The 23,219-nt window shown below is 40.8% G+C and overlaps 1 protein-coding gene across 5 annotated transcripts in view; it reads right to left on the bottom strand.

Moving 5' to 3' along the window:
* Positions 1-23,219, bottom strand: part of DZIP1 (DAZ interacting zinc finger protein 1) — a 49,044-nt gene that overhangs the window by 9,545 nt on the left and 16,280 nt on the right. For 4 of the 5 annotated variants that reach the window (XM_043477736.1, XM_043477739.1, XM_043477737.1 and 1 more), the window contains exons 10-16: positions 23,080-23,142; positions 16,238-16,378; positions 15,735-15,783; positions 14,209-14,265; positions 11,698-11,754; positions 6,278-6,337; positions 2,028-2,170 (exon numbers count right to left, since the gene is read on the bottom strand). In XM_043477736.1, the coding sequence (XP_043333671.1) occupies positions 2,028-2,170; positions 6,278-6,337; positions 11,698-11,754; positions 14,209-14,265; positions 15,735-15,783; positions 16,238-16,378; positions 23,080-23,142 (570 nt within the window). The remainder of the gene's footprint in view (positions 1-2,027; positions 2,171-6,277; positions 6,338-11,697; positions 11,755-14,208; positions 14,266-15,734; positions 15,784-16,237; positions 16,379-23,079; positions 23,143-23,219) is intronic. The other variant, XM_043477740.1, reaches the window with a different exon arrangement.

Below are 23,219 nucleotides of genomic sequence, written 5' to 3'. Positions count from 1 at the left end.
TCACATCCTATAATCATTATGGATCTATCACCTGTTTTGTGTGAACAGGTGTTCAATGCCTGTCTTCCTATACCCTGATGCTGGATGCAAAGACACAATTCTGTACAAATGTCAGTTCTTCCTAAATAACACACAACATTTAAAGCAATTCCAATCAGAATCCCATCCCAGCAGGGATTATTTTGGAACTGCAACAGCTGTTTCTAAAGTTCACTGGAAAACAAAATACAAAAGAACTGCCAAGAAATTTTTGAAATAAGACTAATAAAAAGGCATGGCCTGTAACAGATACTAAAATACAGGACAAAGTTACTAAGATTAAACCAGTATTGTGTTAGCAAACAAATACCAAAAAATTCAAAGGATAAAATCACTGAAAGTCCAAAAATAAATCCAAATGTATGTAAAGATGTCCTTTATGATATAACTGCTATTTCAAACAAACTAAGGAAGGGTGGGTTATTCAACAAAAGATCCAACTGATCCAACTGGAAATAAGTTTAGATCTCCAACTCAGTGTTTCCAAACTTAAGTGTTAAAGCCCAGATAGACCAAAAAAGTAAACAAAAAACTATGCATTAAGTTTAAAAAAAAAAGGGTGTTTTTATACTCATAGGATAAAAGTAAATGTCCCAAATAAAACATATAACCCCAAAACCATATGCAGCTACAACAGGAGCTCTCATACACTCACAGGGATATTGTCAATGTTTACACTTTGGAAAATTATTTGGCTAAACCTACTAAAACTAAACGTGTATAGTCTTAGAAATTTCAATCCTAGATATACATCCAAGAGAAAGGAATGTCCATGTCCACCAAAAGACAGTACAAGAATGTAAAGCCAAAAAGCCCCAAACTGGAAATCTAAATGGCCCTTAACAGGAGAACAGATAAAATCTAGTGTATTTATACAACACAATATTACAGTACAAACTACTGTGAAGTGAAATAATATGAATGAATCTTAAAGAAAAAGTCATAAGCAAAACAAATGACACAAATACTACATGGTGTAGGGTTCCACTCAGATGAGGTTTAAGAACAAACAAAACTAAATCTGAATAGTCATTGCCTCTGGTTGGGGAGTATGAAACAATAGCAACTTAGGAAAGCCAAAGACAGTCTTCTAGGATATTGGAAATGATGGATTTCTTGACCTGGGTGGTAGTTACAGATCATACACACACACCCCACATACAGACATACAAATCTCTATGTACACATCTTTGTATACACACATACATTCAGATACACACAAATGTATGCACATGTGCAGATACACATATACACATGTATGCATACAGATCCATGCACCTATACACACATGAATACACAATATATACACACAGATCAACATACACAAACACAGCACATTCATCTGCACACATAAACATGCATGCAGTGCATGTACACAATGCACACATGTCCATGTGCACACAACTGCATAAACCACCCACACATGTATGCATACTTTTGCATTACACATACACACATGCACATGTAATATGTATACTCATATGCAGAAACGGGAATATATAAATTCAGGTTGTTCAATTAAGTTTGTGTATTTTATGTATGCAACTATTCAGCCTGGCAACAACATGAAATACAATTCATTCACCCATTCATTTAATAAGTGCTGCTGATTTTGTAATAAACATAGTTTGGAGCTAACATCAGAATGTAGGCAGCTCTGCAACTGCCTACAGGCAAATCCTGGCTCCTTCATCACTAACATGTGACCTGAAGCAATGACTTCACCTTTGCAAAATGCCGATGAACTAACTGCCACTTATCTCAGAGATCAATCTCTATGTTTAAATGAGTTAACACTGGGAAAGCTCTCTGAAAGGTGTCAGGCACACAGTGAATGCCAGCTAAGTGTTTAATGAATCATGTTGCATTAGGCTCTGGTCTCCAAATGTAAGAGAACTGACATGCCACCTCCTCTTCTCTGATCATTTATTATTTAGAAAACAAAATAAAACGAAACCAGTAAATATTCCCAAAGTGGGTGAACTTACTGCATTAATCCCCAACATTTCCAGTTTCTCCACCAAACTCTGCTCCAAGACGGTTCTTATTTCCTTAGTGAGGGAAGGGTTATTCTTCAAAGTTTTCCTTATATGTATCTTGTTGTCATTTAATTTCTGTTCATTTTCTCTTCCTAAAATAAGGTTTTTATAATGTGTTAAAAGGAATTAAACAAATGTATTAAACCTCTAAGCAGAAAATGGCAAAACACAACTTCTAAACTGCAAGCAAGCATTCATGTTTTCAAGTTTTTGAATATTTTAGTCATTCAGCACAATATATAATCCTTAAGTATTATAGCTTTTAAAATTATCTTAAGCCTGCTTCAAAACTTCAGGATCTTCAGACTTTTTCTTGATTACTCAACCAAATTATAGCTAGATATATGTGAGAAATAAGTCTCTAGAGAAGCAAAATGGGGAAAAAAAAACTTACTGAGAAATTTAATGTTTTATCCTAAAATTATTTTTACTACTTCCTAAAGAAATCATTTCTTCTAAATCCAGTCAGAATTAGGTATCATCTAATGAAGAAAAAGCCTTATTTCTTTTAAATAATTAAGTTTTATGTTATATATTTAGTGGATGTTAAGTTCACATAAAATTTCAAAATGTGAAGATTATTATCTCTCTCAAAATACTTACCAAAATGAAAAAGAAATTAACAAAACTCTTAGGAAAAGTATATTTTGTTTACAACAACCTAAAGTTAGAAACAAAAAATAACAGGCCAGAGTCTCTTAATTGTCCTTCCTTATTCCTTTCATTTCCTTCCAGAAAAAAATCATCTAGTTTAAGAAGGTTTGGAGAAAGGGGCAGGACTGTATGACCTTGAACAACCGAGTACTTATGTCAAAGGAAAATGAAGGCTTAGGAAACAGTCTCAGTGCTGGGCAGTTCAGACCCTTAGTGAACACCACAGGCAGATCTGGGAGAAGGTGGTGATGGTACTATCATCACTCTGAAGCCTGTTCTCCTAACAAAAGCATTTCACCCAAAGAAAGTGGCTCCAGATGCCGCTGCCCAGGTCTGGGGCTTCAGGCAGATCCCCACAGAGACTCCACTCTTTCAAGGTCTCACCTGCCTCAGCAGATGGGATTTTTAGGTTCCCGTGGCACGTGGATTTGCAGAATATCTTAACAACATGCCTTTTGGTTAAGATGCTTTCTAAACACTAGCTCAATTCCAATAGTAAAGAATATTTCTGTTCATTATTAACAAATTTCAGGCAAAATTAGCCACATTATTATTGGTCCATTAAATAGGAGGGAAAAACCTGCACGATGATGCTTTTCTACACTTTGCTACTGTGGCTTGCTAAATCAAAATTATGAAATTTTGTATGAGTCTATATGGATAAAAGTCAGATGTAATCTTAAATTTTATATTTTCAGCATTTATGCTGCTGTTTCCCCAATATTCTGAAACTACAAAAAGAAAAAGAACTTCTGCCCTAGGAACTGAGTCCATCAAAACCTAGAGGGCTTAGCTGCAGTCACGGCTGTCGCTGACTTTGGCTGCTGGTTGGTCATCAAGTCTGCAACTGTCTAGGGCCGAAAGTAAAAAGAAGTACCGAGAGAGCCTGGAAGTCATAGAGCTACTATTGAAATAGATGCACCTCCTGTCTCAATTAGGCAAAGATAATTCTTTGGCCAGCATCTCAGATATAAAAGAAATAACACAGAAGCACAGTCTGAAGCGAGGCTCTGGGACATGGGGCCACAAGCAGGGGTCAAGTGATACCCAGAACAGACTGGCCACAGTCTAGAAGAGTTGCAAGGCCTTTGATCGAGGTAACTGAATTCATTTGCTGGCTGGTCCAAGTTCACCTTCAGCCCTGATGACAAGTTCATTTTGATGCCTAAGTTCTCCCAAATGATGGAAGATTTCCCTCTGTCCTTAAATTCCTTCACAAGTGGGTGCTCACTTTGGAAAGTCATTTGTGAATAATTAGAAAAATTTTTATAGAAGTCTTATGAGCCTGGGTCTGGCAAGACAGAAGCAAGAGAAAGAAGGTAGAATAGATAGGAAAAGATAATAAAAGTTTTTCTGTAAAGGTGAAATGAATGACTTGAAAGATGATCAGAACTCAAGATTTTAGTTAAAGCACATATTGTCTCACCAAGATCAAGACAAACTATTCTAGAAATCAGCATTTCCTCTAATTAAAGAATGGAAAGCATGCCCAAGCAGATGCCCAGGCTAATGCATAACAGCCCACACATGTAATCAGTTATATCAGACTTATTAACACACCACATCATTCATGGTAAGCAAATAATTGTAGCATAAAGCACGTAGTTAAACAAAACAAAAAGCAACACACAACAGAATTTCTGAGTTGGAAGGGACTTGATGGTCTAGTACTCAATTTCCTCATTAGTCACAGGAGGACTCTAAAACCAGAGAGGTAGAGAATTCCCCAAAGGCCATCCTGCAAAGGCTGGACCTGTTTGCCTTCCTCCATCACTTTGTTCTTTGCATTAAACCATGGAAAGCAGAAAACCTGGACATTAGTCCTAGCCACTCTCACTAATTAAACTCAATGACCTGGAGCAAGCTCCTAATCCCCTTGTGTTCCAAGTTTCTGAAAAATAACCCCTAAGATCCCTCCTGGCCCTCGCATTCTAACATCCAACAGAAGTGAGATCAAGTCTGCCTCAAAGGATGAGTTAATTCTTGATAAAAAGCTGTAGTGTTTTTGCAAATCACTGCCAAAATTTAGGTGCACAGGCATTTGTCTGCAAATGTTAGTACAAGCTGAGGAATTTATTGATGGCAATTAATTTGCTGCTAGCCGTCTGGCTCCACGGAGGCACTAGAAAGATGCAGTCACTGGTTTCTGTAAACAGTGCTCTGGGATTCAGTTGATCCCAGTGGTCCTCAGCGCTCACCCATCTCCACCAGAGCTGTGTCTGAACACATGGTGGGTGGCAAAGATGAGTTTCCCAACTCAACTCCCTAACTGTGGCAACAGCCAATGATGGTATTTGCCGTCAGCAATGCAAGCCTTACATTGTCTGAGTAGAAGAAACCTAAAAGAAGTCCAGGCAGAATATGCAATGGGTGAAACTTGGAACTGAAACGGTGATGATGGACAAACCAGGATTCCTCTTGGAACCTAGCTGACTCATTTCTAATAGTACGAACTATGTAATTTGAGACACTAGTTTCAAAATTTTGGACCCTATCTATGAACCCCCTGACATATTTCATAGAAATTCTTCCAAGAATAAGGGATCTTGTGTTCTAGATATCAATAAATGATACTTATGAAAGAGCAAGCATGTTACATGCAAGAAAATGAAAAAACAGATCACGCAGATGTTACAGATATGCTTGATCTAGTTCCTTCTCAATCTGTATCCTTATACAAAAAAAAAAATTGGGAAAAGTCTAGAGAACACAGAAGTTATAACAAACATTAAGAATTTACATATTATAATGTATAATTTTATTTTGCTTCCTAACAAAAATGATACAACCACAGCCCATATAAATATTAACAATTTGCTTTCTCCTGAAGAAGTAAAATATGGTAAAGCATTACTAAGGAGACAATTATGATAAACTGATCCAAATATAATTGTTTTAGGATCTCTAAGTCATTAGAAAATATTATTAATAATGTAAGTAAGAATTCACAAACTTTAAAAATTAGCTGACAGGAAATAATTTTTATTACTACTGCCAAATAAAATGAGGAAGCAGTAATAATTTTAATTAACTCCCCAAACCTGTAACAGCTCTCATATTCTGCCATTGAGATATTCTGCATGTAAATATTCCACATTCAGAGCCTAGACATTATGCCTTCCTTGCTATTAAAAACAGTTTTTGAAATGGGCACTTTACTTATTCATTTGGTAGATTCAGGGTATGAGAAATGACTACTGTGGTCTTAATATTTTTGTATAATCTGGCACACAACTGTGTCAATTTGTCATCGGATCAGAAAATCTTGGCATTGACATAATGACTTAAATTTTTTTTTTCAAGTTCCCTGACATAGAAAATTTCTTACTCATATGCTAAAAGACAGTAAAGCAGGGCGGAAATATAACAGCACATTATGGGAACAGGATGCCGGAATACTACAGACAGATTGGAAATGTAATCCAAACCTAAATGCCTTCCTAATTTTGATACACTACAATAAAACTCAAGTACTTTCAAAGCGTGGGTTTTAGCATCTAAATGTGATTGATGTAGATATAAACCCTGATCAAGCTCATTGTTACCTTTTTCTTCCTCTGAAAGTTCTTCTATTGGTTCCAGTATGTGCGATGAGAATGCCTGTTCTATTAATGAGGAAAAATAAGAATAGTACAGACAGGACAACAGCAAAGTAAAGTTAGTTTCTTTCAAACAATTTTGAAAGACATCGTTCCATAGTACTTTAACCAGGCCTGAAATAGCAGGCCTGAAATGGGAAAAAAATATTAAGGCAAGGCAGTCAGTTAAAGCTGGTTACTTTTCCACAGTATCTGCCCTTTCTATGTATTTTCTATTAACTTCACTCTCAGGAAATTATATTTTTAAATAATTAGGTTAAAATTTCTTGCTCATCAACTTAGTGCCAGACAGGACTTCTTTAAGGCACAAGGACACAACTGCAAAAGTTCTTCTTCACTTATCCCTAAAAATATTTTTGACACAGATATATTTTCCTTACATCACATATATATATATTTCCTTATATCTTAAATATATTTTCTTATATATATATATATTTCCTTATATCTTGTATCTATATTTTTCCTTATATCATATATATATATTTTCCTTATATCTTAATCAGGTAGCTAAATAGAAAATTATTGAAACTACTTCAATTTCCAAAGATAAAAACATAGAAAATTCCCAGGGCCCCGGGGTTCCCATTTCTTATTAGCCCAAGGGCCTTCAAGAAGAAGGACCAGAATAGTAGAAGAACAAGGAGAGGTCTCCTGGGGTCAGCAGGAGGACTTAGACCCACTCTCATACACCTCTGTGTCCCTAAACAACGTTTCACGTGCTCCCAGAGAATCAATGGGGTAAAACTGTGGACAGATGACAGATGAAGGTAGGCTCTTCCCAATCCCACCCCAGAAGAGTGAGCGGGGCGGATGAAGTCTCTGGGTGACTTCCCGGGGAAATGTCCCCGTGCACACACAAGAAAACCCGGGGCAGCATGGATAAAGCAAATCCCATCTATCAGCAGAGAGACTAGGAGGTCAGGGTTTGACTGAAGGTCTAACCAACCACAGCGGTCAGGCATTAGGCACAGAGTGAAATGCAACCAAAAGTCTGGTTTAGGAGGTGCCTGGTTCACTCATTTTCAGCCTGGAGGCTGACACAGGTTGCCTGAACAGAGAGCTGTTCACTGGCTCCCACAAACAGAAGTCATTTCATTCCACCACCAGACCCAGGGTGGGTGACTGGGGAAGGTAATAATGGCCAACAATTACTCCCTGGGTTCCAGGCACAGACCTAAGTGCTTTGCATGTATTATCTCAGATTTACTACCTCCTACTTTGAAGGTCTTCTAATTTATTAAAGGGTATTTCTGGTACTCTATTTTAGGCATATACAAATATATACACACACACACACACAAATATATATATAACAGCTACATACAAAGAGATATATTTAAGTGTTTGTAACTAGGCTCTTACAGCTAGTTCAGCAATATAGTCAACATCTCTAATGCTGACTATATGGGAGAAATGCATTTTAAACTACTTCCAAATGAACTTTCAGCACACAGTCTATCAATAAATAGGATTCCACTTTAATTCTGAAACATAAACATGGCCCCACCACAAAGGAGCAGGTGATTCGAACCCTGTAACACAAGTGCTGAACACCACAAATGTGCTTTTGAATTTATTATTTGGCATCAAGATTTTAAAGTTATATGGATGAAGAAAAAAATGTGTAACTATGGGTGGTGGTGGATGTTAACTAAACGTGGTGATTATTTTGCAACATATACAAATATCAAATCATTATATTGTATACCTGCAAATAATATAATGTTATGTGTTAACTATACTTCAAAAAAAAGTTTAAAAATTAAAAAAAGTAAGGTTACACAAGTATTCTCCTAATTTGAACTGCTGAAAACAGATATCTAAAAGGATAGCTAATATCATTTTTTTAAGTCACATGGTTTATATTGTATTGTAATTTCTGAAAAAGACAAAAATAAAAGTTATGAGGAAAACTTTTATAAAATCTTACAATATCATAATATACATACTTATTATATTATAGGGATAATCCTATGATTTATCTCTCTTGAGTCAGGATTAATGGTCAAAATCTGACATTTCCTGCAGTGGTACAGAAGGCAGGGGAAGGACAGATTCCTGAATCTGGACCCCTACAATAATAAAGGCTGAGGAAGTGAGGTTGACCAGACCCCAGGGCACCCAAAGCAGGCTGATGTCCCAAATATGGGGTGGAAGGCCCGCCATCCTCATGCTTTATAAGCCACAGGTCCAGCCTCCAGTTCCTGTCCTGAGCTGAGACCTCCAGGGTAAGAGTTGAAACGCTCAGAGGCTTCCAGAGAAATCCTTATGTCAGTCTCCCACCATTACCTCCAGAAGAAAAACTCCCAGTTCTTCACCCAGCCCTTTCTCCACTGGCTGACTTTGTTGGACTTCATCGCCCCACCCTAGAAGCAAATGTTTAGCCCATGCATGCTCACTGACTTCTGCTCCAAAGGCCTTGCCTCATCTACCCTGACCACAGCCCAGTGGAGTAGCCAAGACTCTTCTCCCCACTGGCAAACAAGGAAACCCAAGTCCACGGTCTCATGATTCAACCATGAATCCAGACTATCTGCTTCCAAACTCCAGGCTCTTGGCCATGAAGCTCCAATGCCTTCCCACTGGTGCCCGTCAGGTTTGTCTTCCAGACATCGTCCAGCCAGTACCTAAGCTCATCGTGTTCTGGCCTTTCTCTCCCCTTTGCTCCCCAATCACTTGCACATCCTTTCCACCAATCCCATAGAACAGCTGTTATGTTCACTCCCTCCCATTTCATCACCGTAACCCCAATCCCTAGGTAAGGAATCTCTTGTTGCTTAGTTGCTCAGTTGTGTCTGACTCTTTGCAACCCCACGGACAGTAGCCCGACAAGCTCCTCTCTCCATGGGATTCTCCAGGCAAGAATACTGGAGTGGGTTGCCATTTCCTTCTCCAGGGGATCTTCCCGACCCAGGGACTGAACCCACATCTCCAGTTTGGCAGGCAGATCCTCTACCACTGAGCCACCTGGGAAGCCTGACAAAAAGAAGAGGAGACCATTCAAGGACAGACTAGGAATCTCTCAGACTGTGTCTAAAACCGCCAACTGATCTCCCAGCTCAGATTCTTTGTCTTCCTGCAGCCCAGCTCTCCAATCCTGCCATGCTCAGCCTCTGAACATTCAGCAGCTATGAAATGCCGCAAGAGCAACCCAAAGCTTCAGTCCATCACTCAGTGGTTGCCATAAGCAACCTCAACCAGCATCCCTCCAATCTCTTCTGCACATTCTCCACTCTGTCAACTAATTCATCGGCACCAATAATTCACATCCAGTGCTCTCCTGCCACCTTTTGCTGCTAATTTTTGCCTGTCTCAGCAGAAAGGAGCAGCCAGTACCCCTCTCCCTAGGGCAACCCATATCTTATAACTGTTCACCTCGACTCTGGACAACTCCAAAATGCCCCTCCCAGCTCTAAAACCCCAGTCAGATCTGCTGAGACCTCTAGTGCAGCTGCATCTGGGATCAATATCCCTTTAACACCCAACCCTGCTTCTCTCATGGGTGTCGTCTGAGAGCAGTGCCCAAATCTCACCTGCAAACCTCCACCCCGGAGCCTGTGTCTCGGGGAACCCAACCTCAGCTGGTGAGTAATCATGAGATTTTTCGTGGTAAAGGACCTCATCAAGGTTTGAGATGGAACAAAAGGAAAGACAGAGAGGAAGCTGGGCTAATTAATGTTGTGCAATCTGTGACCAACCCTCCCTGTCCCCTCCAACCCCCTGCCCCCCCCACACCGCCAGCACCTGGGGAAGCTGCCACGGCTGGGGACAGAGGCAGTGGGCCCCCGCCAAGCCAGCTCCTCACTCCTAACCATTGAAATGCTCACAAATCGGCTTTGATCCCAATCCAAGGGCTGTGGGCCTCATGCCAGGCCGGCATTTAAAACGAGCATTTCAATCGCAGCAGATGCCAGCAAGGGAGATTGGCTAATTCATGCAGCCCCAGCCTGGGCAAGGCAGAATCCACATGGAACACGATGCTCTAGAACTGACAGATTTGTTGGGACCCTGGAATCAGCCCCAAATAACATTCCATGCCAACCATATGTGTCCCTGATCAGGCACCAAAAATATAAAACAACAAAAACATGGTCCTCGTACAATGTCAGATAGGAGGCTAGCAATAACCAACGGGAAACAAAAGAAACTAAAACACATGTTGACATTCAAAAAAGTAGCCAGCAATGCCTTATAAAAATCAACTCTAAAAAATGAGGCAACAGAGAGATATTAACCTGACATCAATAATATGAATAGACAAAAGTTGTTAGAAATAACTTCCTCATATATTCAATATTAAAGAAAGTTTATGTAGGTCAAACACACAGTTTATCTCTGTTACTGGTTCAAAGGAAAAAAACCCTGCATGTTCTAAACACTTGAAAATAATAACATCCAATATGTGAAGAATTTATGCATTACGTATTATAAACACATGCCCAAGGGAACCAATCCCCCTTAAATAATCTTAGGAAAAAAATCAGGGGCAGTAAAACACTTCATGAATCAGTCAGTGAGTAAAAAGAATAATTACAAAAGGCCATCATACATGAACCACAATATTTCTCAAGACAAAAAGTCCAACTCGACTGGCCATGGATTTAAGTCCAAGTAAAAGGCTAAATAGAGAAGTGGAATGAAATAATCATTAGATTCCAGAAACATTTGTAGGTAAGACAGGAAAAAGATGGTCCCCCTCCCACTTTAATTCACTTAACATACAGCACATCACAGGAAAATAATATATTGAAAACATACCATGAAAACTGCTTAGCACCTTAGTTGTATAAAAATATGTTTATAAATATTCACCCTGTCTACTAGATCATGTTAATAACAATTATTACCCTGTGACCTGGTCCAAGACCTGGATCCTGGCAGCAATTTTATCCAGTGGTTCCTACTTTTTCCTTTGGTTTCCATCACGTGTCTTTTCTAGATTTTCTCAACCAATCCCTGAAACTGTTTGCTTAAAAAAGGTGACTAGCTGCCACATTGAAAGTTATACAAACAATCACATATGCCCTGTGGCATGTGCTGGTTGGCTGGTCTAGTAGAAAGTCACCCTCTTACCCGATACCTACTACTATCCACCAAAAATCACAAATGCTCCAAGGAATATTCAGAGTTAAAAATCTCTACCTGTGAGCCCAGCAACAGATACATTTTTTACTTTATGACTGGTAGGTTTGACTAGTTCATAGTAACATTACATAGGAAGACTACAGTTTTATTAACTGTTTTGAATTCATCAAAATGTTTTGTTTGCATAAATAACCCCCACAGAAGCACTTTTCAGTTAATAAGTTATCTAACTCAGATGGAAACTCTATATAAAATGTTGAGACTTTGCTGAAACTTACCATGTGCCATTGTTAGACTTGACTTCGCATCCAGTGTCTGGGGGGCTGGAGTATTCACTGAAAAAGCATAAAAATGTAATTACAGGGTCCTGTATTTACAGCATCAGCATCTGAACATGAGCATAAACTGAGTATTCATCAAATTAGTCAAGGTATATTAATATACAGATCATGAGGGAACAAATGTTTCAAATGACAGACAGCACCAACTAACCTAAACCAAATTTACAACAATTTGAAATACAATCCAGCCTTTTAAAATCTACAAGTCAGTGGGTTTTAATACAGTCACAGAGGTGTACAACCATAACCACTCTCAAGTTTTTGAACATACTCATTACATGTACACCTCCCCAAATATATTAGCCCCATCTCTCCCTCTCTGCAGGCCTGGGCAACCAAGGATCTACTTTCTATCTCTATGGATTTGCCTATTCCGGTCTTTACTTATAAATGGAATCATCCAATTAGTTATGTGGTCCCCTGTAGTCTGCTTACTTTAACTTAGCATCATGTTTTCATGTTTCATCCATGTTGAAGCATGTGTCAGCATTAGCATGTATTTTTATGGCCAAATAACCTTCCATTTTGTAGCCAGACCACATTTTATTTATCTATTCATTAGTTGATGGCCATTAGGGCTTTTTCCACTATTTGGCTATTAAGAATAACGCTGTTATGAATATTCATGTACAATAAACCAATTTATAAGACTACCCCAATCACTGGGCTGAAAGATGCCTTTTAAAGGCATTAATTCAGCTACAGCCTTTAGAAGAGTATACCTGATTCAAGTAAGACTGAACATTCTTTACATCAAAATATCTCAGAAAATTAGATTCCACGGCCTCTCTTCTAATATCTGACAATTTCTACCTGAGGTTCCTCTCTCAACTATTTGTCTATTAGTTTACTGACTCTTTCCACAGCTTATTAAAAACAGACCTTTAATTCTAATCCTATCTAAGAAATACTGGTCACAAGCCCCAGCTGCCCCTGTAGGCATACAATTTCAAGTTTACAGTGGCTACTGTGAAAGTGTTCAACTTCTAACTGTGGGTAAACTGCTAACAATTCTGGAAATATGGCCTTCGAACCCACTTGCAACTTACTAAGCTAGATCCAGGTTTGGCAAACTACAGTCTATAAGACATACCAACACCTGCCTGTTTTTGTAAATAAAGTTTTATTGGAACATGTTATTGTTTCAATGGGCTTCCCAGGTAGTGTTAGTGGTAAAGAAACCACCTGCTAATGCAGAAGACTAAGAGGTGCGGGTTTGATCCCTGGGTCAGGAAGATCCCCTGGAGGAGGGCATGGCAACCCACTCCAGTGTTCTTGCCTGGAGAATCCCATGGACAGAGGAGCCTGGCGGGCTACAGTCCATGTGGCCACAAAGAGTTGGACACGACTAAAGCAACTTAGCACGACTGTTCCAATACTGTGCTAAGTATAATTAAAATATAAACGATAATAACTGAACGTCTTTTAATTTTTCCATACTTCTCTGGAATGCTTCTATTCTCCCCTGAGCTCTACTCTTGCCCTCTCCTCCTCAGCACCTCTCAATCTCTTCAGCTTGCAGGACCAACATCAACAGGCCTCAAGAAGCAGTTGAGCATTTAAAACCATCAGCCCCTTCCGGTCAATTGTGCCCAGTTCCCAAACACGCTCATTGGTGTCCTTTCATCATTACAAGTCCTGGGCCCACATGAATGGCCATTCCATGCCCGGCCTCAGGGCAGTGAAAGTGAAAGTCGCTCAGTCATGTCCGACTCTTTGCGGCCCCATAGACTATACAGTCCATGGAATTCTCCAGACCAGAATACTGGAGTGGGTAGCCTTTCCCTTCTCCAGTGGATCTTCCCGACCCAGGAATTAAACCAGGGTCTCCTGCATTGCAGGTGGATTCTTTACCAGCTGAGCTATCAGGGAGGCCCTCCCTTAGCATTCAGATCCTGTTCACACACTTTCCTGAATGGAACAAAAATATTTCAACTGTTTATTATTAGGAAGACAATGCATCCATTTCTCAACTGTACAGATTATGTCTTTTTGGATTCTAGCCAGATCCTGACAGCTCTGGAAGACAGTGGTGCTGTGACTTCGTGAGTGACTGACGGGGGCTTTAGGTCAAACCCTGCAGCACGGGGTCTCAGAGACGCCAAAATGTGGTGGTCACGACACACAGTCACATCGTCACAGTGCTTTGCCTTGGGAAATCCAGAGCACACAGTGGGGTGATGCCAAGGAATTTTTGGCCATTCCTTTATTAGGCAAACTGTAAGGTAATAGGTATGGCTAACCAAAACCACCACAAAATCACACGGACATTTACAATAGTGGGTTTTAGAACCAGGTCAAGGCCAGGAATCAAAATAGATCATTATGTAATCTCCAGACACACTGATGTTCCAAGAAACATCTCTAAAAATAATAAGTAGAAGTTATATATGCGTTTAAACACTTTAAAACTATCTTTAGAGCCCTGAGCCTATTACAGAAACTTACTCGGTACAGTTGGGGCAGTTGGCTTAGATTCAAAAGTTTGCCAGGTTAAAAGATTCCCTGAAATGAAAAAAGATAAATTAACAACAGAAACCACAAGGTATGGGTTATATTTTGCCAGTGCACATCCTGACATTTTCCCCTAAAAAAACAATACATGAAATGTACTGACATGTAGCGTCTTACCCAACAAAGATGTTTAACATAAATCCCTTCAAAGTTAACTTTTTCCTAAAATTATTTTTCAAATATTTATGCCAATTATGCAGATATTCCTAATTATCTGAACTATAACTATTCCAAGAGAAGTTACAAGGAACTACCACCCTTTCCAAAACTTTATCTTAAAACAAGGAAAGCAAGTCAACATATAGGCCAATCTCATTTTACTGCACTTTATTGTATTTTGAAGATACCGCACTTTTACAAATTGAAGGTTTGTGGCAACACTGTGTTGTCAGGTAATGGGCAGCATTTTTAGCAATATAGTATATGTGCATTTTTTTAGACATAATGCTATTGTACACTTAACAGACTACAGTATAGTATAAACATAACTCATATACACTGGAAAGTCAAAAAAAATTGTGTGACTCATTGCATTGTGATTATTGGATGTGTTGCAGTGGTCTGCAACTGAACCTGCAATATTTCCAAGACATGCCTGCATTTCTCATGACCCCAGAAACAGAGAGGAAACACAATCCATACACCCAGTGCCAATCCCCAGTTGGCATCCCTCAAGTAGACGAAGATGCCTTACTATCTGAGACAGATGGGAACCAAGACGGGGACCACTCAGAAGGCAATCAGGCAGAAGGCAAGCTTGATGCTATAATGGGAGACCCTGTACTTCTGATTCCAAGTCACCCTTCTCACCAGTTCCTGAGTGCTGTGGAGATGGGTGGCTATCATTGCTATTTTCAGTAGGCTGTATATCCTCCCACTATGCTTAGAGCAAACCCTCAATCCCAGCTGAACACAATGTAGAATCGCCCATCAAGCCACCATAGCATTTTAGGATAATTAAGAGTTTACTATCAATACCAATAGCCAACACTGATGAGTATTTAACAGGTGCTCTTTACACATTTTCCCATTTAATCCTCATAACAAGTCTATGATGTAAATACTACTAATATTCCAGCTTCTGAGCTAAGGAAACTGGGGCGGAGGCTCACAAAGCTACAAAGTGCCAGAGATGGGAGCTGAACCCAGCCTGCCTCTGGACTCTGCCCTTTTAATCCTAAGTCATCTAACTGCACATTCATCCAGAGGTACAGTTACTGAGCATGTATTATGTGCATAACAATATTCTGATAAAAAGGACAGGAGACCATTTGATGACAGATTAGATATTTAAAATTCTTCAACTCTCTGGGTTGTGGTAACAGAGCTCCCAAGTCAAAATAACTAGAGGAATGTCATCTCAGCACCCGTGAACCGTCTCAGCCCCACATTCACCAATGTTCAGCGCATGGTTAGGGTGGCCCACCTTGCCTTCAGCACTGGGATCCTGGTCCACTTACCTTTGGGTTCACTGGCACTGTTTAACGGTTTACTGGTGAACTCTTTAATCTGCAAAGAAGAACAGTCTTTCAGCAATCCATGTTTGAAACTAGACAGGGATGTACTGGATGATCAATAGATACTCGGCTCAGTAAATGAACCTTTTCACTAATTGCCCCAAAGACACAGGGCATGTGGACTTTAATGACATGGAGACAAACATTTTATAAAAGCAGCATTTAGATTCACCTGCTTCTCAAAGGAATTAGTGAAAGAAATTCTTAGATGCCTTCACATTTATCCTGAATTCTAACTGAATAAATCTGATTGCACTACAGTATTTCAAAAATACCTTTAAAAAAACTATTTTATTGACTTGGATAAACAACCATGGTGGGGGGTGGGTGGGAAGATATTCTCTCTTCATCTCATCCAACTTACAAATGCTCTAAAGACACACATTCTTAAATAAGTTGCACTGGTTATAGAAAAATGTGCCAATATAGTATATACACCAAAATACCTGCTGTCTCTGAGTGATGATCAGCTCGTTCTGTTCCTGGAGCCTCTGCCTTAGCTCTTCTATCCTTTTCTTATGCAAGACGTTACTTGCATTTAGATCGTCTCTCACGGAAGTTCGAAGTTTCTCTATATGTGACAGGAGCTGCAAGGAAGAAAGGCATCCATATGGAACCAGCATGTAAATTTCTTCTTTCTGCCTTTGTATGTACACACCCCACCTTCTCACTGGCTTACGTCATCTACACATTGACTAACTCTCTGATCACTGTGTCCCAAGGCCCTGGCTGTTACAAGGGGCTTCATCTCTGTTCCCAGGGAGCTCATGGTCCAAAGCAGCAAACACTGATCATGTGAACAGCGGAGTGAACGTGACCCATTACATGAAATCACACGGGGAGGAGCAAGGATAAAGGACTGGGCCACCCGCAGAGCAACTCCGACCCCAGGCAGTCCTGTCCTTACAAGTCCACACACATCATCCCAGCTGGAAAGCATACTCCCCCAGCCAGAGAGCCCAACTTATTATTTTGTACAACTAGCAGTCTCTGTCCCTTAACAGGTTCTCAATAAATATTTACTGAGAAATGGAAGGGGGTTGGGAGTTGGGGAAAAGAGGAAGAGAGGAGGGAGAAGGGTGGAGAGAGGGTGGAAAGGATGGATGGAGGGAGGGAACAGAAGGAAAAGAAGCACAAGACAGATAGATCCAAAGATGCACAGATTCATCTCTAGAGGGAATATCAGTTCTGGACAAGAATTCAAGAAAAGGAACTTTCCTGGTGGTCAAAGCTAAGATTCGTGCTCCCAATGCAGGGGACCTGGGTTTGATCCCTGGTCAAGTAACTAGATCCCACAGGCCATAACTAAGATCCTGTATGCTGCAACTAATACCCAGTGCAGCCTAATTAATTAATTAATTAATTAAATATTTTTAAAAAAAGAATACAAGAAGAATTTGGTTTCAAAAATTCGAGGAAACATTCTTAAAGCAATTTCAGATGTTGCTTAAACAGAGGAGAAAAAACCCTTGGTAAATGGCACGAAGGACGTTAAAGCCTATGGCCTGGGAATGGAGACAGGGACGTGCAGGTCATAAAAGGCGGGTAACTGTGCTCAGAGGAGCACAGAGACATCCTGGAGCAGCATTTTCTAACTGGAGAGGTCTGTTTGTTTGTTTTTTAAACAAACAGTCAACACGTTTTAGAGGTTGCATTAAGCACATCTTGTTGAATCTACACCACAGCATCATGGATACGTGTTTTGACTCCTCCGTTCAGACGGGGAAACTCAGGTCTAGAGAGGTAAGTAGCTGACCCACATGCAGACAGCTGGAGGAGGAAAGAGCCCAGACCTCAGCTTTCCTGTCTTCCAGGTCCACACTCTCAAAATTAGTGTCTGTGTCATGAGATGTGTTAAGAAATCGTGCACGCATGCTCAGCTGCTCTGTCTTGTTTGACTCTTTGTGAGCCTATGGACTGTAACCCGCCAGGCTCCTCTGTCCTTGGGATTTCCCAGGAAAGCATACTGGATCGGGCTGCCATTTCCTCCTCCAAGGGATCTTCCTGACCCAGGAATTGAACCCCTGTCTCCTGCATCTCCTGCATTGGCAGACAGATTCTTTACCGATGCACCACCTGGGAAGCCCTATCCACAAGAGTGAACAAAAGTGAACCCTAAAATAAATGGTGGGCTTTGGGGGATAATGACATATCAATATAGATTCATCAGTTGTAACAAATGTATCTCTCTGGTACAGGGTGTTGATAATGCAGGAGGCTGTACATGGCAGGGGTGTGGGGGGCGGGGTGTTTGGGAACTGTGTGCATTTCCTCTTCAATGTTTCTGTGAACCTAAAACTACTCTAAAAATAATCTAGTTTACATTTAACAGACACATAACAAAAACAACAACAAAAAGTTAAAGCTCTCCATCAATACACAGCAGGGTCTTCCCTCTGAAGGGCTATGTGCTCATACGGGGCCGGACAAACAATAGGTTGAACCAAGTTACAAAGGTTTCCTGAATAAAGACTAAAAAAGAAACCTTACATATCCCAATGGATGCTAACAATCTCAATGACAGGAGAACACTGTCAAGAACCTTCCCCACATTTTCAGAGACCACTGTAAGAGTGTTCCCCCCCCACACCAAATAGTCTGGGAAATCCTGAGTGGGAAAGTAGAAGGAGAAGCCAATAAAAATGTCCAGGGGTCTGGGGAGAGGTTTAGGATCAACAATATGGAGACTCACTGCAGGACCCAAAAAGAAGGAGGACACAAGAAAAATGATGGGATGGCATCCTTTTAATATTGGAATTAAGACCTGACCAAGAAGGTACAGAAAAGAGTCTGCTGAGAGAGGAATGTGCTAGTCTAACATAGGGAATAGCCAGAAGTTATTTCAAAAAGCTGGTGGCCCTGGAGCTCATTTCTTTTCTTTTTTTAATTCATTGATTCATTAATTTTTGGTTGCAGTGAGTCTTCATTGCTGCACAAGGGCTTTCTCTAGTTGGGGCGAGCAGGGGCTACACTTCGTTGCAGTGCCTGGGTTTCTCATTTCAGTATTTTCTCCAGTTGTGGACCACGGGCTTTAGGCACGGGGGCTTCAGTAGTTGTGGCTCTCAGGCCCTAGGGTGCAGGTGCACGGACTCAGTTGCCCTGTGGCACGTGAAGTCGTCCTGGACCAGGGATCGAACCTGTGTCCCCTGCATTGGTGGGCATATTCTTATCCACTGTACCACCAGGGAAGTCCCAGAGTTCACCTCTTGTGACTTTCTACCATTGCGAGTTTTACATTTTTTTCTCTACCAGCCGTATCACCCCATCCTGCTGTCCTTTCACCATGTGACCATTCCACAACCTCCCGAGCTCTAAGAGTCTTCTGTTGGGTGGAAAAGGGCATGCCACCATTTACCTGTGGTTCCCTTTGAACTCCTACCACTGTTATTTAAAAACCAAACCAAAAAAAAAAAAGACTGCCAAGAATTTAGGTAAAGCAATAAAAAGTTGGCAAACGCAACTTCCCGTAAGCAGAGAAATACAATATGTGCATTGTAGGAACAGTAGGCACCAATCATGTGGAATAATTGATAGTCAGGTCTCGGGCACAGATTACTAAACCTGAGGGAATTTGCCCCTCTGCTGGGGTTTAAGAAGAATGAAGGGAAAAGCAAGGAGCTTCAGAACAAGCAAAGCCAACAGACAAGGAAGCAGCGTAGCCTGGTGGCCGCACCAAAACCCCAGGCTCCCAGCACATGGGGTGAGGCGCCTCCCTCAGAACCAGGCTTCCCCTGCTTCTCAGTCACCAGCTGCAGTGGCCAAGTGGAAACCTCTACAGCTTACACAGCAGTCTAGCCAGAAAGCCACTGAAATTCCCACAGCTGCCTGGAATGCAAGGGAATTAAAGGAGTAAGGACTAAAATCCCCTGCTATTAAAAAGGAAACCTGAATTCTGTCCCTAAACCGCCACGCACTAAAGATGCCTTGAAGAATAAAAGTAGGACATCAAATCGTAAGAGCCGTGATTCAAAGCATGGATCCAAAACACAATGATCTGGGGGTCTGCTGCTGTTGTTATTGGTGTGTTTTTTTTTTTCAAACTCTGCATGTCCCAGACTTACCTGCCGAATCAGACACTCAGGGAGTGGAGTTGGGCAGGTGCATTTTAGAAGAGTCTTGGGTCATCCTGAAGGGCAATCAGTCCCTGGTTAGGAATTGCTGCCTTAGAGCATCTCAAAGGAAAGATTCAGGGTTCTTACAGAAAAGCAACTGCTCTAAGTTGTCACTGGTTGTTCCCCTCCCCTGCTGGCTAAGTGCCTCAGAATGACAGGCGAGCAAGGCAGTGGGGCAGACAAGCAGGGACCTGAGGTTAAGAGGACCTGGGTTCAAATATCATGCTCACACTAACAGACAGCACTTTCCACCCTGCTCTTCTGCCCCCTACAATCAGCATCTCTCTCTCTCCACAAAAAAAAAAAAAAAGGCTAAGTGATCCCCTTGTTGGCCACCTATCAACCTTCTGCATTCATTTAGCAAATATTTAGTAAGCACCGAAGAACTGATGCTTTCAAACTGTGGTGCTGGAGAAGACTCTTCAGAGTTCCTTGGACTGCCAGGAGATCAAACCAGTCAATCCTAAAGGAAATCAACCCTGAATATTCATTGGAAGGACTGATGCTGAAGCTGAAGCTCCAATACTTTGGCCACCTGATGCAAAGAGCCGACTCATTGGAAAAGACCCTGATGCTGGGAAAGAGTGAGGGCAGGAGGAGAAGGGGACGACAAAGGGTGAGATGGTTGGATGGCATCACTGACTCGATGGACGTGAGTTTGAGCAAAGTCTGGGAGATGGTGAAGGACAGGGAAGCCTGGCGAGCTGCAGCCCATGGGGCCTCAAAGAGTCAAACACTACTGAGCAACTAAACAACAACAACCACATTTTAGGCACATTATTAGATTCTGGGAATACAGTGGAGGAGTAAACAGATAAAGTCCTTCCCTCGAAAGGCTAATGATCTGGCTGGAGAGACAGACAATAAACAAGTAAACTACTTAAAATAGTGATCAGAGTTACACTTGTGAAGTGATGAGAATAATAAAGGGAAAGGATCGCTTCCCTGGATGGACTGGTCTGAGGTGACTTCAGGTGTCTAAAGGAGGAGAAGGAAGGCAGGAGCGATGCTCTGCTATTGGCCTTGAAGAAGTCACAGTCAGGTTGTGAACTGCAGAGCTGAGTCTCACTCCACCCTCACTCCCACGGCTGACCGTGGGGAACTGCACATCGCCAACCATCTGAACAGGCTTCAGAGAGGCCCCAGAGCCCCAGAGGAGACAGCTTGGCTGACACCTCCAATGCAGCTCCTGAAACCCTGAGCAGAAGACCCAGCTAAGCCGTGCCTAGACTCCTACCCCATGGAAACTGTGACATACTAAATCTGTGGTCATTTGCAACACAGCAGAGAAAACTAGGGCTTCCCTGGTGGCTCAGACAGTAAAGACTCTGCCTGCAATGCAGGAGACCCGGGTTTGATCCCTGCGCCGGGAAGATCTCCTGGAGAAGGGGGGAATGGCAACCCACTCCAGTACTCTTGCCTGGAGAATTCCATGGACAGAGGAGCCTGGTGGGCTACAGTCCATGGGATCACAAAGAGGTGGACATGACTGAGTGACTAACACTTGCACTTTCAGAGAAAACTAAATCAGAGGGGAAGGAGCCCACTGTATAAGGAGCAAGGGGAAGGACCTTCCAGAAGCAAAAAACCACGTGTACAAGGAGAAAAAGGCTGCATGCTGTGTGTTCTATAAATTACTAGAAGGCCATCATAGCTAAAATAGTAGGTTGAGAGAGAGGATCAGGATAAGCTGAGCAGCCAGGTTGTTCTGTTTGCTCTGCAGAGAGTAGATTACAAGAGAGGAAGGCTGGAACTGGGAGACTGGATAGGGGGCCCTTTTAGAAATGCTGGGAGCTCAGTGGAGAAGCAATGGAAGCCATAGAAATGTCCAGAAGAACACAGAACTGGGAGTTGAAGAGGAGATGGGAATCAATGTCTGCATCTGAGTGGACAAGGATGCCAGCAACCAAAAAAAAAAAAAGATGTCTGGGAACAACCCCAAGGACCTCATATTAGACACATCACATTTAAGAAGCTGTGCAGATGCCGAGTACCAAGATGGTAATCTCGTCTAGAGCTCAGAAGGGTGACTTAGGTTGGAGAAATGAATTGGGCGTTATATCTACTCATAGCCCAGCCACCACTCCCCTTTAACAAACTCTCTCTGTCCAATTGCTGGAGCAACAGAACCATGAGAAATAAGTTTCTGTTGTTTGTAAGCCACCCAGTCTATGCTGTTCGCCTAGAAGGGGATACAAAGGGCTACAAAACACATACAATTTAAAGTGAAAAAATAAACAGATGTTTTTTCCTATCTTAAAATCACAAATAAATCTACATTTTTGCACTATTATAAAAGCATTTTAGCACTTAAATTTCTGATGTACCTAGCAGGTGTTACAATTAATTTTTGTTTTCATTAAAATGACTTAAAAAGTGACTTTAATATGAATGATCCTCGTTTTTATAGATAGACCTGGAGATACTGTGGATTAAGTTCCAGACCATAGCAATAGAGCCAAATTGCAATAAAATGAGTCGCATGAATTTTTTAGTATCCTACTGCATGTAAAAGTTATGTTACACTATACTGTGGCCTCTTAAGTGTGCAATAACATTATGTCTTAAAAATGTACATATGTTAATTAAAAATACTTTATTGCTAAAAAATGTATCATCTGACAATGCAGGGTTGCCACAAACCTTCAATTTATAAAAAACACAATTATCTGCAAAGTGCCATAAAACAAGGTTGGCCTGTATTCAAAGCTTAGATTGCCGCCCTATAATGTAGAAAAATTAGAAATATGCATTCAGCAATGAAGAAGAGATTAAATAACTGATGATACATCCATAAGATCATCATGGAGTCATTAAAAAAAAAATTACAATTTTGAAGAATATTTTAAAACATAGGAAAATGTTTATGATGTATTAAATTAAAATGTATAAAGTTATAGATATAAAGCATAATTTTAAAACTGTGAGACAAATTATATGTATGGGTTTCTATACCTATAGAAGCACATTTACAGCATCAAAAAGACTGAAGAAATTATAACAGTGCAGTAGCACTGGTTATCTTTGGTGTTGGAATTATAAATAATTTAAATTTTTGGTATACATTTCTCTACAAATTGTTTCCAGTGGACAAATATTATCTTTATTATAAAGAAGAGCAAATACTCTTTTCGGAAAAACCCACGTTTTATAGGCCATTCATTTCTTAATCTTACCTGGCTCTTTTCTTTCTTGTGCTCTTGATGAAGAGCCTGAACACGAGCTGTCCACTTGCTTTCCTGCGAAACAGTAAAACAGGAGGAATTCAGGTACAACTGTAACAATGACGGGTTTCCCAGGTGTCACTAGTGGTAAA

Source organism: Cervus canadensis, chromosome 9 (assembly GCF_019320065.1).
Source record: "Cervus canadensis isolate Bull #8, Minnesota chromosome 9, ASM1932006v1, whole genome shotgun sequence".
In the NCBI taxonomy this organism is placed as follows: domain Eukaryota; kingdom Metazoa; phylum Chordata; class Mammalia; order Artiodactyla; family Cervidae; genus Cervus; species Cervus canadensis.
The sequence above is the reverse complement of the archived record's forward strand: the minus strand, read 5'-3'. Positions and strand labels throughout refer to the sequence as shown.